The sequence below is a fragment of the Anticarsia gemmatalis genome, chromosome 16 (assembly GCF_050436995.1).
Source record: "Anticarsia gemmatalis isolate Benzon Research Colony breed Stoneville strain chromosome 16, ilAntGemm2 primary, whole genome shotgun sequence".
NCBI lineage: Eukaryota > Metazoa > Arthropoda > Insecta > Lepidoptera > Erebidae > Anticarsia > Anticarsia gemmatalis.
Genome location: NC_134760.1, coordinates 9,339,187 through 9,357,740, shown reverse-complemented (window position 1 = coordinate 9,357,740; position 18,554 = coordinate 9,339,187). Strand labels below are relative to the sequence as shown.

The 18,554-nt window shown below is 37.8% G+C and overlaps 2 protein-coding genes across 3 annotated transcripts in view; one reads left to right on the top strand and one right to left on the bottom strand.

Annotated features, from left to right (window-relative positions):
- LOC142979261 (beta-1,4-N-acetylgalactosaminyltransferase bre-4-like) overlaps nucleotides 1-18,554 on the top strand; it is a 254,522-nt gene that overhangs the window by 221,350 nt on the left and 14,618 nt on the right. The gene's annotated exons all lie outside the window — the stretch shown is intronic.
- LOC142979494 (uncharacterized) lies at nucleotides 11,936-13,855 on the bottom strand. Its single transcript, XM_076124424.1, has 2 exons — nucleotides 12,297-13,855; nucleotides 11,936-12,053 (listed from the first exon to the last, which is right to left on the bottom strand). Exon 1 carries the CDS (start codon nucleotides 13,688-13,690, stop codon nucleotides 12,362-12,364), a length of 1,329 nt encoding a protein of 442 aa, XP_075980539.1. The 5' UTR covers nucleotides 13,691-13,855; the 3' UTR covers nucleotides 11,936-12,053; nucleotides 12,297-12,361.

The window sequence follows — 18,554 nt, the reverse complement described above, 5'->3', positions numbered from 1 at the left end:
GCGCTGTTCTTTTTATTGTTTTGTAAAATGAATCATGAAACAAAACATTTATGGTGGATGACTGTCTTTTCTTAGTTTTGAACTTTAGTTTTTTCTGACACAAGCTACAGCTTAAGAAAAGTGTTAAAAGTACGTTAAAAAAACATTACAAGTAGTTAGAAACGAAATATTTTTTTGCTGTTAATATTATTAAACTAAAGAAATAAAAGTAATATTCATAACAAAGTATAACCCATTTTTTATTATACATATTTGCATTAACGGCTATTCACACAATCCGATTTAATATGCAAATACTAAATAGTACTAAATAAAATTATTGTATAAACATCAAAAAACTAAATATTTGCGCTTTCTACAACAACCTTCAAACATGAATACTTAACCACGTTTTCATGTGGTGAACAAATAAAAGTACATACAATAAAAATTGTAACCAAACAGTTAGTCGCGTGATTATGACACAAACACGAACATACTAACCGATTATAACACAAATATTTATTGTATTTTATATTACAATTACTTTATCGCTGCTTTGTGAGAATTTTATTATTTATTTTGAATATGATTACTGAAATATTGAGAAATAATGCAATTAATTTAGTGCTTTATTAGTTTAAAATCATTCAGTTTTAGTGTTTGTGTCATGTGTCTTGTGGTATACTTTATATTTCTACACGTATTAGAATTGTAAAAGGCGGTTTTGAACCACAGAAAAACACAGCAGCTTATATTACGCAATCTTAAAAATACGTGAATGCGTCATCGCCGGCTCATATAATGAAATCGACGTGCACTACGAAAACAAAAGTAAACCTTCTACGTTTTTCTTAACCTTCACTGTTCCTTTGTCATTTGGGAGAAGACCCTTGCCCAGCAGCGGGACAAAAAGATGTAGTGTAAAAAGAAAATATCGTTCCATTGTTGGGCTTTCCTCAAAACTCATTCATTGGTCACCATCCGTGCCCAATTACAGTTTTTTCAAATAAATGCCAAGATACAAACACCCAATCAAAGCAATATTATTCGCAATATCCATTAAAAAGATATACACGACACGAATATACAACATCGTTGAACCAAATTTGTCCGAAACAAACGGTGCACCCTATCAGTGCAATCGGTTTAATTTGGCACAGCCCTTCAACAATAGTGTGGGATTGTGGACGTATAAAGCTGAATTACCGTTTTACTGTCGATGCAACTGTAGTGCAAAAGTGCTGTAACACTGGTTTGTACACATAGTGTAGCTGTTTCAAAGAAACGGCAATATTGCAGAACATTGTTTGTTTATATTAAACTTCTGCGGGAGTTTATTCGCGTGAAAAGATTTCCCGGGGTATTCTGTGTGTTAATCCGGGTTATAAAGTATTGAAAAAAGAAAAATATTTCTTGACACTCATACTAGTTTAATCTCAAATATGTTGAACTCTAAAACAGTAAAACGTGATTTGTGAATACACTGCCACTTTCAAAGAAACGTGGTCTCGTTGATTTATATTTTGTTATTCTGTACCATAAGACTACAAGTGTGTATTCGTAATATCAACATAACTTCACAAACTCGCCTGATTTCTTAAAAAAGTAACTTGTAAGGAACATTTTTGATATACTTGATTAATATTTGTTTTAGCTTCAACGAGGCTATGGCTCAAAGGTTAAACAAATAACGAAAACGTTCTCAGAACTGACATATTAAATATAAAGGCTTTTACAACTCGGGATCTCGGTCATTGACCTTTATATGAACAGGGTAAATATTTGACTACAGGAACTCTCTTTAAAATACTTTTTACCATATTAATACTTTGTATCACATCTCTTAGAATATTTTGGAGCCAAGCAGAGAGCTTATCAGAACGTTGAGATCACAAATAATATTGTCTAATACCAAAAGCTTTGTTTTTTCGTACTATTCATGTGTATACGTCACAATTACCATGCAGTTAGCAGTATAGAAACTTTGACTTTGACAAACTTCAGTAAAAATGCCTAGCTGAAGAGTTGGTTTGAACGCGCTAATCTCAAGAGCTATAATAAATTATTATATAGAATAAAAAAATGTGTTGATTAGGTCGACGAAGGACACCACGATATGGCTAATAGGAGTAGAGCAGCAATAAACGATATGTGTTGCACAAAGTTGCTGGTGGTCGCTAATATTAGAAATTGAAATGTCAGTTTCTTATTGGTTTTCTAAATAAACAAAAGAAGCACTGTTTATATTATCAATCAACCTACTGGCATCACCGCAAATGATTCGTGGCTTTCCGAACCAATAGATTATAATTAAAATATATTTAACAAATTGTTTAATGGGTTATTGTTGATGTTCACCCCCGGGTAATGAATCGTTATATCCATGGTTGTGACGTCACAACATTAATCAACAGCCACCGCGGTAGGTTACAATATATTGTAATTGTTCAAGGTTTTTTTCAATATTGCTTTTGTTTCGTATTTCCCTGAGGTTTTGTTAAAAGTCTGGGCAACTGTCAGGTGCTGTTGTTACAAGGGATTTCGGATTTATTTGTAGGACATAATGGCGTGTAAATTCATTTGTTTTTTATTCTACACGGCTTAAAGTAAGGGTCACTAATATTACCGTTCTACTTGAATAATAAGATTGACTGCTTCAGTGGCGTGGTCGGTGGTGGTATCGGACTGCTGTGGATACATGAGGTCCTGGGTTTCCGTTCAGCTGATTCCCGAGCCTGGCAACGTTCTATTGGTCTAGTACTTTCTTAGTAGTAGCCCGCAGTTTGGTAACGAGCCTGGTAAATAACAATATGCTCTATCTATATGACTAACATTATAAATGGCGAAACATAAGTGTATTACATACACCTCTGGATATAATAGGCGTTATGTTATGCATGTAGATTTTTTATAGTTATCCCAAAGCTTTAAAAGAATTTAACTTTACAATCAAAATAACGCCATTACTGTTGTTCCAATATCCCAGTTTATTTGCTATAAAATTTCAAATTTCAATTTACGAGTGGAAAACGTAGAGATTCTATAGACGTTTTTATTACCATTTACTGCGGTCTTATTGAAAATAATTCTTTCAGTTGGACTAAATCTGTAGGCGGAGGCTTGTAGGGTTCCACGCTCAAAAGATAAAACCTAGGGACCCTATACTAAGACCCCGCTGTCTCTCTGTCCGACTACCCACCTGTCTGTCCCCAGGCTGAAATTTATGAACCGTGTTAGTTAGAAAGTTGAAATTTTCACAAATTATGCATTTCTATTAACGCTATAACAATAAATAAAAACAGATTAAAACAAATATTTTAGTGGGTTTCCTATACAACAAGCTTTATTTTTTTCCTTTTTAATAGTATTGTAGTATGGAACCCTTAGTGCGTGAGTCCGACTCACACTTGGCCGGTATTTTTTGTATTCATTGCGGAATTATGCGAGGGGCGCGTGTTCCTATAATCCGGATACGTTTAGAAGGTACTTCCTTAGGGTCGTTTATTTGGTACTTTGAAGACTTCTTTTATTGGTTAGGTTATAGTGTGCGGAATAGATGTTTGTTAAGTAAGGTGATTGTGCTTGGAGATTAATGATTATGATATTATCTGATTAATATAAAAATTGCTATGACAGTTATCGTAATTTTCAGTGAATAGATAGATACAGTCGTCAAGAGGAAACGTGTTTATCTATTGATAGTGATATTCCGGGTTTGATAAGCGAGAGATTTGAATATAGTGTGTAACGTATGCTAGCGACTACGTCCACTTCAGTAGATTTCCCGTGGTTAAAAGTAATCTATTTGATTTAATATTAATCTATAATCATTCAGGTTATAAAATATCTTTACTTAGAGCACTTCTTTATTATTTCTATATGTACATTATATTCTATACATAACCAAAGTTCATAAAAAAAAATTCTATAGTTTTTGTAACAAACATGTGTCACAAACTTTCTTATTTATAATCAACATGCTACTAGCATGTCTTCGCGACTTTTGCCTAATACGTACTTCCCAACATATTTTTTTCCTATAGATAACTTATTCATCAAAATTAGAAGGTATACGAACTGGAGTTTTCAAGTAACATCTCAACCGCTTGATAGATATTTTTACTGACAGCAAAAAATGATTAATGGCACTTTCAAACCGTTTCCTTTCCCAAAAATTTTTTTTTTCTTACAATATTTTACGTATGGGCAAATAACAATTAACAAACCCTTATTATGTTTATCACTTAAGTGGTTACTGTCGTACTCTTATCACATTCTTTTAAGAAAAGGTGAAATAACTTAACTCGGAATAAAATTTCGATAAACAACGACACTGCGCTACACTTTCCTTAAGCCAAACGTTTATTTTAAGAGTTCTTACACATTATATGGAACTTTTAGAAAGACACACAATGTGTAAATATTTTTACAATCGTTGTATAATTTTTAAGGCATTTTTTATTTTAAGTATCAGAAAATGCTCGGGCTACTCGAGTTAATGCGCCTTCTCGAGATTTCTTCAAAGTATCGACTCAACGATTATACCTATCTAATAAAAAAATAATTTTTAATTTCATTAACGAAATGTGTTTAAATGGAATTTTGCTTTCGCATTTTCAAACAAATCTTAAAAAAGGAATGATATCTTGCTAAGTATCATCTGAAGTACCTATTGAGCGAAGCATCGTTTTTGTTGAATTATAGTAGGCACCCCGGTTTTAGTTCAATTCAGAAAAACCTAAGGAGACTAGTTTACACACAAATACTCTGTTTCAACATAAATACATAGAACTAATAACTACTGAAAAAAATAGCAAGACTTTGAACAAGATATCTTCAACAAGGTTCTAAACCGCGACTAAAACCGTAAAATGCGCGCTAACTCTTAGATAGTAATGTAAACCAACATTTATTTTATCTCACAGCCGCGAAATAACTGTGAGCGGCAATAAACTTTTGTGTTCACTATTAACTGCCCTAGGAAATGTTTAGTAGTACATAAATAAAAAACACCGCTTGCTTGGTGAATTATGACGTCATTGAAACAGCCTGTAGATTAATGACCGTTCTATGTAAGCTGTCGTCGTAAAAAATAGCCTTTTTGGAGTTTAGTTGTCTCTGAAATTTCTTGCTTTAATGTTTTTTATTAACTAGATAGGTTATCTACATGTCTTAATTAGGGAACTGTCTTTTCTGTTCATCGATTTGCGGAAGGCACTGTCCTATTAATATTTTAAATACATAAGTTTGTTACTTTTTCAGAAAATAACATCAAAGGGATTTAAATTAAATTTCATACACATGTTGTTTATAACCTAAATTAACACGTAAAATATTTTAACCCAAATCTTTAGTAAAAATATCTTACGTAAAAACTTTTTGCGCGGACGGGGTCGCGGGCGGAAGTTAGTATGTCACAAATAAAATGATTAGGCAAATTCTAGCGTATACTATCTGAAAATTGGCCCCCATATTTTGATAAATGTTGTAGATGTCAAAAAATATTCAAGCCCGACTTCCAGATCGACAATTCTGCTGATGCTGCCAATAAGTAACAACTTAAGTTTAATTTTATATCAACATTTAAAACGTTCATATTACGTTCAGTTTTATACAAAAATTAAAACGTTTATTTATAATCTATTTATTACCTAAGGTTGGCGTTTCAACTTATCAACACTTTTCCAGCACTCATAGACAAACAGAGAAATATAGCAATAACTATTGTAACAGAAATTAATTATAACTAGCAACTTTATTACTTCACTACATGTTGCCATTCTCTTAATCAAGAACAATCTCCCTCTAGAATACTAACGGTAATAACTTTTGTTCTCGAACTAAGTTAAGTTGGAACAAAAAAAACAACTGTCACGGTGTCCCTAGAGAAGCTCTGAGAAACGAACTTGTTTCGTGTGAGACGAATACATAGAAATGCGAATGTCTGTCTGTCGCTTTATAACAGCTAAAACACTGTGCCAATTTAATAGATTAGATAGTTTAAAGACAAGGAATCAAACGTAGGCTACAACATTTTCAGGTGCAGAATCATTCTCAGTATTGTAGTGTTCGTCTCCTTTGATCAACTAACTAGCTGCAGGAAAAATTCAGTTATTAAAACTGCTATTAAATGGTTTCCACGAAGCTGTTATTAGGTTTCGTTGTTAAGAAAGCGTTATTGGAAAATATAGTTGAGAGTTGTTCTATGAAAGTTCTAGTCAAAAGAAATTTTTCAGTATCGTATTTCGATCCTTTTTTTTAAACGCATTGTCGTTTCCCCCGCCCTATAATAATATTATGTTAGTATGCTTGCCTTTACCTATGAACGTATACATGCTTTTTTATTACAAACATAAGAAACACTGGTTAAATTAAATAGCGGAAGAGTACCATGTCTTTTGTTTCAAATTTTGCCAACAAACTTACAATTTCATTAAATTAACTATCTAAACTCACACAACAATGAAATAAATCATGAAATAATTAATATTTCGGCTTGTAATTCATTCAATTCGACATGTTAACACTACAGCGCTTCAGGCAACAGTACCTGTAACTAGTTGCCACAACGGTCGCGTTATTAATTGTGTTATTGGAAAATAAGCCGTTATGCGCCACCGTTATTACTGGGACGGTAGTCAAAGGATATTGGTGCTGTCCTGTTTACGTTCAGTTTGTTTAGTGATTTCTAATTAGAAAACAATAACCACATGTTGAAACGCTGTTTCAATTTATGTTTTATTTGACTTAGTGTTGTATTCTGCAACGTACTTTTGTGACGGAAATAGCATGTGACATATGTATTTAAAGATTTTACAGAGTATGGTAGTTAAATTGATCTCCTGACTAAGGATGAAGGTTCTTCTCCTTCTATACAGTAATTAAATTTCTTAAACTTGCATGTATATGTTACTGTAAAAACCCCGAACTGTAGTAAATCCTCAAGTGAATAGAGGTAAAAGTTCGAAATAAAAGAATTGTTCGGACTTTTACCATTGAGAGTTGGTAAATCTTAGGTTTTACCGGAAAATCTTAGGATTTACCACAGTCCGGGCTTTTACAGTAATATATACATATCGTATCATGTAATACGTAAAATTGATCTTTGTTATCATTTGAATTATTGTTTTCATACAAATGTTTAGAATTAAGTTTAACTTTGTCTACAACAATTTAAATACCTGTTTTCTATTTATCCAACAACATGATCAAGATTCGTATAGTTTATTCTTTAAACCACAAATACTTAGTAGCAGATGATTATACCTAGTTACTCTACCTAAAGCTTTAAATAAATCGCAGTCCATCTCCCAGGCGTTGATAAACCGACCTCTCAAACAAACTGCTATTATTAAATAAGTATCAATAACACTTTAGCGCCCTTTTCTACCCTTTTCTTTCAGTAAGTGACATCACTAGCTCCCACATGACTTATCACCCACCCCTCTCAGATTTCAACCCCTACTTTATTTATGGGAATATTCAGAGCCCAATATCGCTGATGGTGGTTTTTTTTTTTTATAAGACAACTCCCGCACTAAAAATTGCTCTTGTGTCGCGGGACTGTTACAAACATACAAACAACCAGACCCGAAACAATAATTTGTGGATCGCACAAATAATTGTTCCGTGTGGGAATCGAACTCACGACTTCCTGACGCGGTGGTATCGGCGTGGTGACCTAAACCACTGCGCCACTGAGGCAGTCGGATTTGATAGTGGTTTAATAATAAGATTCAGGAAGTTTTCTATTATATTTGACATTACCTAATATTTTTAGTACATGTAACTAAGTGTCGTGTGTATATTTGCGTACAAATTGTCATTCCCAGATTCAGCCGCTTAAGGGGTAGATTTTATCAACGAAAAATTTTCCATCTTTGATTCCTGGTCTTCAATTATCACTACGCTAGAGTTTATGATATACAGTTGAGCAAATTATAGTCGTAAAATTATAATAAATGAACTCTCGCATTTTTAATATTGATAATAATATAAGTACAGAGGAAGGTTCAGAATCCTAAAATCTTTAATTTTTTTTTTTTATATAATAGTTTGTAACGTTTAGGCGGATATTACTATAAATATATAATTTTGAAAATATATTGCGTCATATCTCATTTTCTTTTAAATTTGTCTAGAAAATTAATCTCAAACGCAGAAGGCCACTATTCCCAGAAACAGCTCAGGTTTTAATGAAAATGTCAATAGACAGAACCTCCTTTGTTTAATAATCCTATTACAAGCCAGCCTACTGACTAAGAAGATTAAAATATTATTTAACGTTGAAATCTGAACATTATACACGAACACTTGACCACGCGACCGATATATTAATACGAGTTTACAAGCTTATGTAAGTACTTACAAAAAACTATCTAACCTTCGTGGTTCCGCTCACGTGTAAAGTTTCATCCCTTTAGTAGTTTGGGGGTTATTTTTTAAAGGAAGTGAACGTTTATTTCATCTTGTTTTTATTACTATCTTAAAACTTAATTTTATGACTATCTTTTCGTGGAGCCGTAAAAACGTTACAACTTTGGTATTAATTCATCAATATTATTTTATATTAGCTAACCATCAAGGACTTGCTTCTTATCTTATCTTAGGGGTGGGGGTGCCAGTTAATGCCTGGCTGACACTTCGACCATTCCTGATCCTTTGTGTCACCCCCTCCTTTGCTACTCTAGACGTTGGGGGGCAGGGCAAAACTTATCAGTTTTGCTATGCACCCCACCGGAAGCAGCCTGTAGTCTTCTGGTTTAGGGTAACCGCATCCTAGAAGATCCATTCTTTTCCTTCCTAAAGCATCACACTCGCACAGTATGTGTTTCATGGTTTCTGCTTCTTCATTGCAGTGCCTGCATTTGGGGTCATCTATGGCTCCTATTTTGTTTAACATGTAGTTCGTGCCGTAGTGTCCTGTGAAAGCACCAAGTATTTTCTTGATGCTGTCTTTGCTGAGGTTTATTAGGTTATTACTCCAGCTTTTGTTGACGTTATTTATGAACAGTTTCGAATGGGTTAGTCCAGATATGGCTTTCCATTCTTTCAGATGCTGGTCCCTGGTGAAGTTGGTTATTGCCAGTTTGACTGTCGCATCAGGTAGTCCAATTATTGGTTCTGGACCTATTGGGAGTGATTCTGATCCTTTCCGTGCAAGTTCATCAGCTTTCTCATTCCCATCTATGCCCGCGTGGCCTGGTACCCAAACTAGCCTAACGTTGTTTGTACGACCTACCTTGTTCAGGTTCTTTATGCAATTCAGTACAAGTCCCGAATTGACCTTAGAACAGCAAAGAGCTTTAATAGCTGCTTGACTGTCGCTGAGTATATAAATGTCGCGATTTTTTGTATCTCGTTTTATAATCTCTTGGGTGCATTCGATGATTGCGTGTACTTCTGCTTGGAAGACTGAAGCATATCTGCCTAGGCTAGTACTTATGCTGCAGTCCTCCGAGTGGACGCCTGCTCCTGTGCCGTTCTGCATTTTGGAGCCATCGGTGTACCATATCTGTCTCGATTTGGTTTGTGTGTAGAGACCTTGACTCCATTCTTCTCTCGTCGGAATCGTCATCTTAAAGTTTCTGTGAGTGACTAGTATTGTCTGTATTTTGTCAGAGTTCATATCTAGCATCTCTTTTAGATGAGGTTTTATGCCCATGTTTGTATGGTTGCACGTCATCATCTTCCTTGTCCCGAGGTTTGCATCTTTGAGTCTTTTCAACGCATTGATTGCCTCTCTTTGGACTGTAAGGTGCAATGGAGTGATTCCAAGTAAGGTTTCCATTGCTGCCGTTGGTGTTGTTCTGAAGGCACCTGTTATAGACATGCAGGCAACCCTTTGGATTGTGCTGAGCGCTTTCTTGCATGTCTCTTTATTGGTTCTTGGCCACCATACTACACTTCCATACTTGATGATGGGTAGGATCATCATTGTGTAGATCCAGTATAGTACCTTTGGTTGGAGTCCCCATGTTTTGCCATAGGCCCTCCTGAGCATGCCAAAAATTCTTAGGGATTTGTTGGTTATATGCTCCTGGTGTTTTTTCCAGGTCAGATCTTTGTCCAGTATTAGTCCTAAGTATTTGACCTGTGTCGACCATTGTAGTTCTTCTCCGGCCATCTTTAGGCTTTTGAAGTTTTTGAGGTCTCTTTTCCTAGTAAAGTACATCGCGGTGGTTTTACTAGGGTTGATGGATAGGTGGTTATCTCTGCTCCATCTTTCTGCTATTTTGATCGCTTCTTGTGACAACTGCGAGACGATCGTCGGAATTTTTCCGTTGACCATAATGGCTAGGTCATCTGCGTAACCTACCGTGTAGAATGGCCCTGTGTTCAGTTCTTTCATTAGCGAATCGACCACTAGGCTCCACAGCAGAGGTGACAGCACCCCTCCCTGTGGGCAGCCTCTGGTTGTTTTGACGTGGATGGTATCGCCAGCTAACGTGGAACTGATAACTCGGTTTTGCAGCATTTTCCCGATCCATCTGCAGATGGTTGGGTTCACACCATGTTTTATAGCAGCATCTTGAATAGCTTCGAAGGTGGTTCTGTCGAAGGCCCCTTCTATATCTATAAAGGTTGCCACGCATATTTCTTTGCTTTCCAGTGCTGCCTCTGCTCGTTCTATCACTAGATGAAGAGCTGTTTCGGTCGATTTCCCTTGTTGATAAGCACATTGCCTAACATGGAGTGGATTGTTTCTTAAAGGTCCGTCTCTTATATGTTTGTCAATCAGCTTTTCGATCGTTTTAAGTAGAAACGATGTAAGGCTGATGGGTCGATATGACCTAACATCTTCGTAGTTTGTTTTTCCTGGTTTGGGCAGGTATACTACTTTCACTTTTGACCATAGTTTTGGTATATGGCCATAGGCTAGGCAAGCTCTGTAAATACGCACCAAGTGTGGTATTAACACATTGCTGCCTTTTTGTAGGAGTATGGGGTATATGCCATCTGGTCCTGGTGATTTGTAGGGCTTGAAGCTGTCAATTGCCCATTTCAGAAGGTTCCCATCTACTATTTTCCTGGCTGTGTTCCATTCAGCCCTTGACGTCTTGATGAGATTTATTTCGCTATGCGTTATATCTTCATCTGTCATTATGTTGATGATAGTTGAACCTGGGAAGTGTTCGGTAGCCATAATGCGTAGCGTTTCTTCCCCAGATTCTGTGAGTTTCCCGTCTTTGTTTTTGATACTGGTGAGCGGGCTCTCTTTGGCCAGCGATAGTGCTTTGGTCAGTCTCATGCTTTCTGGAAGCGAGCTTATTAGGCCGCAATGATCGGTCCAGGATTTGCGCTTGCTTTTCCTTACAGCTTTGTGATATTCAGTTAGCTTTTTTGAATAGTCACTGTAGTCATTTCGGGCCTTAGCTCTATTAAAGGCGATTCTGGTTTCACGTTTTAGAGCCTCTAGTTCCTTGTTCCACCAAGGGACTTTTTTGGGTTTAATTTCTTTTGCCGGGCAGTTATCCGTCCAGGCCTGTGTGATCGTTTTCGATAACCGGTCTGCTTCAAGTTCTATATCCAGGGTAGAATTGAGCTTGCACTTCGGGTCACCTAGCAAGATCTTTAGATCTTTGCTATAGTTAACCCAGTCCGTGTGTTTGGGATTCCTTCTGATCGTAGCTGTGTCTACGCGAGTCGTCCCATAGTTGAAGCATATATATCTATGATCTGAAAGCGAGATTTCATTTGATACATGCCAGTTAGCGATATGATTGCTAGCAGTGTTAGTGGCTAGGGTTATATCTATTACCTCACCTCTCCGCGCATTGACGAAGGTAGGGCTGTTTCCTCGGTTGAGTAATTGTAAAGGAGAACTTACCAGATATTCCAGTACTTTTTCTCCCCTTCTATTGGTGTCCGAGCTGCCCCAGATCACGTGGTGAGCATTTGCATCGCATCCAATAATGATGTCCATCTTGTGCTGGATGCTGTGGTTAACCAGACCTTCAAGTTGTGTTGGGATCGGGTTAGGTTCCTCATAGGGAAGGTAGACAGCGGCAGAGATGATAGTCTTGCTGCTATCTTTTCCCCCTGTGTTGATCTTGACTGCCGTCAGATCCCTGTAGCAGAAGTCGTGCAGAGGCCATGCATTTACGCCATTTCTGGTGTATATGCACGTTCTCATACCGTTATTAGAGTTTCTGGAGTTCCATATTGTTCCTCCAGTGTCGTCTAATCCTTTGATTTCCCCTTTATATATGTAGGGTTCTTGTATGAGGGCAATGTCGAATTTGCCTCCTTTTAGGGCTCGTGCCAGAAGGGCCGTAGCCGCCTTGTTGTGCTGTAGGTTAATTTGAACATACCTTAAACCCTCCATGTTGATGGTTGATTGGGGGCTCATTTTGGAGAAGGAGGTGGGGGGGGGCAACTATGCGTCGCCGCCCGCCTCGCTGTCGGGAGACGGTTCTAGGAGTGCGTCCTCCTCAAGCGCCAGGTTCCGCATTTCCCCAAAAAGGTCCTCAGTGCCAATGGTTGACACTGGGGATGGCGGGGCTCCGGGGGTCATGGGGCGCTGAGGTGGGTTCGCAGGCTCCGTCACTGCCGTTGAGGCGGGAGGGTCTCCTTCCTCAGGCGGCTCTCGTTGCTCCTCCCCTGAAGTACTGGCCACCGGGGAGGCATCTTCCAGCAGCTTGAATATGCTGAAGTCGATGCCGGTGGGTAGCCTGTAGTCCCGGGCTTTGATGAACTCGGCCGAGTCCTTGTCCATCATGACGATTCTGCGCACGGTGAACTCGTCATTTTGGGTGTCGATGACTCGCCACTCCTGTGTTTTCAGGCCCGGGTTCATCTTCTCCACCAGCATCAGCACCCGCCTGTTGTCCTTTTCGGACGCGGCGCGCGATTTCCAGGCCATTTTGACCGGCTTCGGTAGGTCTTTTGCTGCCACTACCCTTATAGTTTTGTCCTCACCTACCTTTGAGCCGGTGAGCTCCTTCAACCATTTCGCTGAGGTCTCATCGGCGCAGGTGAAGAACAGTGCCCCGGACACGATGTTGCCCATGTTGACGAGGGGCGGCGGACCGGTCATTGCCATCAGCCGGTCGAACATCAGGTCCTGCACTTTGTGTCCTTCCTTGATGGTCATCTTCCTTTCAGGATACCCTTCAAGGATGACCGCCATCCTGAGGCTGGCTGCAACGACGTCTCGGTAGGAGCCCTGGGTTTTTGGCTTTTTGGCCTCCCGGGCTTGCTCTAGTGACCCGTCGCTTACCTCTCTTGCACGTTTGGTAGGTGCATCGCTGCTGCTCTGGAGCGCCTGCAGCTTCCTCAGCCGACGATTACGCCTTTGTGCTGAAGCGCTAGGACCCTCCTGCGTGCCTCTGGGTTTGGTATTGGGGTCAGAGGTCGGTGGCCCACGGGGGCCCCTAGAGGCCACCCCGGTCCTTCCGCTCTGGAAACTCCCGCCACTGCTCCCTGGGGCACTTTCGTACGCCGGAGGTTGGGTCGCCTTGTCGACACCGTTCGGGCCTGTTGTGGCCCGTTCGGTTTGCCTTTCGGGCTTCCCCTCCGCTCTTGACCCAACTTTGGGGTTGGCTTTGGCTCCAGCTTGTCGTGGCAGCCCACAGGTTCTCTTGCGAGACACCTCGGTCCAGCAACACGAGTCGCTTTCGCCTCCGCTGACGCCCTCAGTTGGCTTTGCGCTTTGCGCATTAGGTGCTTTCGCACTGGATTGGGTTTGGTTATTTAGATTATCCATACCTTTGTTTGATTTATGATTCGTCAGTCCGGCTCCTCACCCTCCTCGGAGCCCTCATGTGGGGATGCTTTATAGCACCAAGGCTACCGGACCGATATAGCTCCCCGAAGTGCGTCGCCGACGAGACTAAACGGTGCAAAAACAACTCACCTGTTACCACAACCTGCGAGAGGTTCTGCTCCGCCGTCTGCCGACTCCATCACTCCAGGAAACTCGCCAGCAACCGTCTGACCGGATGCTTCAGCCGCTTGATCGCAGGTGGCTAGCCCTTGACCGCCCGTGTCGGAGGAAATCCAGACCAAAGAGGCGTGTTGCCTCCTGCCAGCCGCAGCTGACATTCAGCTCAACCCCCAGGATTCTTTCATCCACTCCTTACGGGTTCCCGCGCACGGCACAAACACGCAGGAGGTCAATTCTGTCCACCATCTTGACTGTAAGATGATGAACTCGCAAAGGTGTGACCTCAGCATCCTTGCGATAGGCGCCCAGTAGTTTCGGTTATATCCATTTCTGAGGGAACTGGACCAATAACAGGGCAAGCAACCACGGGAAGGATAACTACTGGACTTGCCTTAGGGATCTTCACGACTGTTGCGCTCTCCCCTAAGACCTCGCTCTCACAGTGCTTCTGATGGAGGCACTATGAGGGGTTTGTACTTATGCTACCATGCGTCTGTGCAGGCAAGCGTGTGAAAAGCAAGCGAGAAGCATGTCGTGATTATTCAAACTGCAAAAGCATATGCACATCCCCGCCCCTAGGACTTGCTTACTTTGTAATCGAATAATGTTTGGTCTGACAATTTAGTTAGAAATCTAGGGAGTTTTACAAGCATACAAACATACAAACATCGGTCAAATTAAAACCAGTCCTGAAACATAGGTATCAAATATTAACTTTGTACGTAAACTTCCCATTAGTTAAAGCACTTCTCAAATCGTACCTCTAGTTTTGGAGAAAAGTTTTAAAGCAAATAAACAATCTCTATTGTATTCGACCAACAAGTTCGTGATATGAGCTGTTGAACGCTTCCGGGATAGAGAATTGAGTAAATTTTATAAAAGACTGTGTTGTATCACCGTATGTTATTGTACAATTTGTAGTTGTCGTTTGTGGTTATAAAGCAATATTTCAGTACAAAATATTGGGCTTTGTTGCGGTTTTTTATCGTTGTAGCTATTGTCTCGTTTTCATAGTATATGGCTATGACTGTATGTTAGTATGACATAAATCTGTGCATAGGTTGTTCAAATTTTGGAACACCAATCAACTGCAACAAAAACTTTTTTTTTGCATTGGTACATTTTTTTCTGGATTTTCTTTCTGTTTCCTAATTTTGTTTGTTAGTGTCCAGATTTCTACAAAATAACGTTGATTTTCATATATTTTTTATTTAACATAACATGTGGCTACACCTAAAATGTGGCTATAACTCAAAACAAACAGTAATCTAATTAATTCAATTAAATTATTTGTGGCCTAAATATTGTCAAAATGTTTAAAATAACACATTATTATGATAATTAAATTGCGAATTTTCTGATAATTGGGTGTGGTAATTGAAATTTTAGTACATTGATAATAATATTACAGTTAATCTAATTAGGGTAAACTAAATGTTTTGGCAAATAAAATGTATGCATATTGTTTGTTGCATAATTAGTATAATTACGATTATTAAACAGATATTAAGGTCACAATTTATCATATTAAGACCGTAGGCCCCAATTTTATGGGACTAACATTGTTAATGGCGAAAATCAACTTTGGGTAATATTGTGTACATACGTATATGTGTGTAAATAACCATAATAATTTGTAATATGATTACGTCACTCCAGTTTCAATTCGGTCTAAGTGTAAAATAAAATAAAAGTAAAAAATAAAAATTATTCTTAAATAATAAGAAAATTACGTCTACAATTAAACTTATTTACATTCGTAATTACGGCATTTCTTTCCTTTGTAAACGTTCATTAGTACTGAATTACAAAAAACAGGGTTTACCATTAAAAGGCCTATGATTTACATAATAATTGCTGTAACAGCAAAGGGTAACTGATATCTCATTACAAAAACTCATCACGTTTTAAAATATATATTAAAAATAATTTCGGTTTAATGTTTCGGAATTCGGGTTTAATTTGGTCTCGTGTCCGAGTGCGGACGGCGCACGGCGCGGCGTTACGCCCCGGTGCTTCCATATGCGCTGTTTTTAATTTAATCCTTTGTTTTGTGTATTTAATTTGTGATTTTTACTTTTTGTTAATCCCACTTTTGATAACTTGGGTAAGCTATAGACTGTCTTACTGAAACACTTGTATGCGCTGATTGGTTAAACCATGTTTTGTCAATTTCAATTAGTTTTGAAACTGTATAGAGTGAAAAAGACTAAGCACTGTATAATTAATCAAAGCTGACACGACGTTCATTAGTAAGACAGTTCATCCATTCATTCACCTAAAATAATATAATATGCCCACTCTAAAGAACTTTTGTAAAAATAAATGCAAAATATTAGTAGGTATTAAATTAAGTATATCTGTACTTACTTAGAACTTATTTCCCACTTCTTTTTCATTTCATAGCATTGGAAGGTCACACATGGCAAAATGACCAATTCGACCCGTGAACACACGACAATTTAGTCCGTGATTCAAAATGTTATCGATAGAATATGATCATCTACCCTCATTGATCAGCGCGTGTGCACCCTACCTAAAATATGAGCTTAGAATGTACCCAAAACCCTCGTCCGTAGGTAAAATGGGTTGAACCCTTTTATACCCGATTTTTCGACCCTTCCGGGTTGTTATAATATATTTTTGGTTCCGTAGGATTTTCTAACAGGAAATCAATTGTTTGCGAAGCGGAATGTTTTTGTTTTTGACATTTTGCTAACTTTTTCGGTGTATTATTTTGATATTTTATGTTAAACCTCATGTTAGTGGCAGTCATTTTGTAACGAGTTTTGTAGCTTTTGGGTTCGAACTTTGAACTCGATGTTGTAAATCTGACATTTCCCAGTAGTACCCACATCAAAAAGTTAAAATATTTCACATTTGAAAAACCGAAACTTAATTGAAAAGTTCAAATACATCACTGCTATGTATTCAAATAATTTTGCAGATAGACTGATAGTCTTAACTTATCTGGAAAAACGTAAACCTATTGACTATAAATACATGCTTAATTCGAAGATCAAATAATTAGATCAGAATCAAAGTACCTCTCATTCATACTAACATCCAGAAGGTTTTCCTTCCTAATGAGAATGGCACATAAAAATTACCATAATTATCTTTCAAGCCGACCGCATCACGAATTATGATAGGGCAACACTAAAACTGGAAACGTCAGTGGAATACATATACACCGGCATGGCAAATGACGTCATTAAAGTAACCACGCACGTATTCGCATTTTTCCCTTACAGAAATAATGGGCGCTTAAAATACGTTAATTATTTGTACCTTTGTTCTTACCGGTCTTTCATTTTTAATAATAGGACTCATTTCTTTCAGACAAACAGTATTTTCAATTACATATTTTTGAATGTGTAATGTGTATTTCAAAAGGAATGAGTTATGTTTCGCGTTTCATTAATATTTTCCGTATTTCGAATTTCAACGTTGATTACTGATTCATATACTTCGGTAATTATTGTAATTAAATGTGAGTGTATTACTACGAGAACTTCGATCGAATGAAATATACACGCTGCCGTTTTCATCGTCTTTTATAAACGGAATTTATATGTTTACCGTAAAATATGTTTTTGATAAACTGTCAGAAAGATTTTAACTAGGAAACGCAACTTTTGAGTACGACAGAAATATTTTCTAGTTAATTAATATTAACACACTGACGCAAATTTCAGTCTGAGTCAAATCTAAAACACGTCAACTCTACATTTAAAACTCAGAAATCTGACCAAATCACAGGAAACGTCAATCTGCAATACAAATTCCTGAAACCATAATTTCTAATTTAGCAAATATTTGTACGGGAAACCGCCTAACCGTGATAAGATTAAAAACATAAACAAAGTGGGTCGCCAGCATAAAAAATTAATGGCACATAAATGTGATGAGCCTGGTCAGGTTTAATACTATTACAAGCTTTAATGACACAATAAATATTAATAAATGCCATAAAACTAACAGCGTATGAAGGATGGCTCGTATAAAAATATAATTTATTTTTTATTAATGGCAATAAATTTAAAATTGGTTTTGATGTTGTGTTGCTAGAGGCGTAAATGGCCAGAGCTGTCAAGAGTTGGGTAGTGATAGATTTACTGAATAAATTTTGAGGTTGTAAGTTGTCGGGAATGTTAATGAATCATGTAAAAAATACAGCAATAAGGCCCTTGGAATAAAATAATGTTCTCCAATTAAATTTTGAGATGTCAAAACATAAATCCAAAAAATATTTAGTTTTATATCGTTTTGTACACACGGATAAAAGCTGTTAAGCAGAAATCACGTAAAACTACTACAAATGTACTTTGACTTTATGTTGCATGTAAAAAAAGCGCTGACTATGACTAAACATGTTTAGTCTATTCCCCATAGATGGCAGTAGTGACGTTCTACAAGGAAGAGTGGGGTATCCCCTCTCTCACGTTTAAGCACCCTCATAAAGATAAGACCCGCGAAAGATGTTTGATGGCTCCATAGACGCGTGCCCTTACGTTATTTGTGTTATCTTAGATAATATTAACTGTCATATACACCGAGTATCTATGTAATAAGTAGAAAGAGTATATGTATAGAACTCGTGATATTCTATAATAATATAAATTATTTCATCAAGGTGTACGGTAGACTCGATCGTAACGTTATATGAATAACAAAACATAAA

What these genes read in the sequence shown, in the direction of transcription:
- LOC142979494 (XM_076124424.1), bottom strand. Translation starts at nt 13,690, where the DNA reads ATGGATAATCTAAATAACCAAACCCAATCCAGTGCGAAAGCACCTAAT.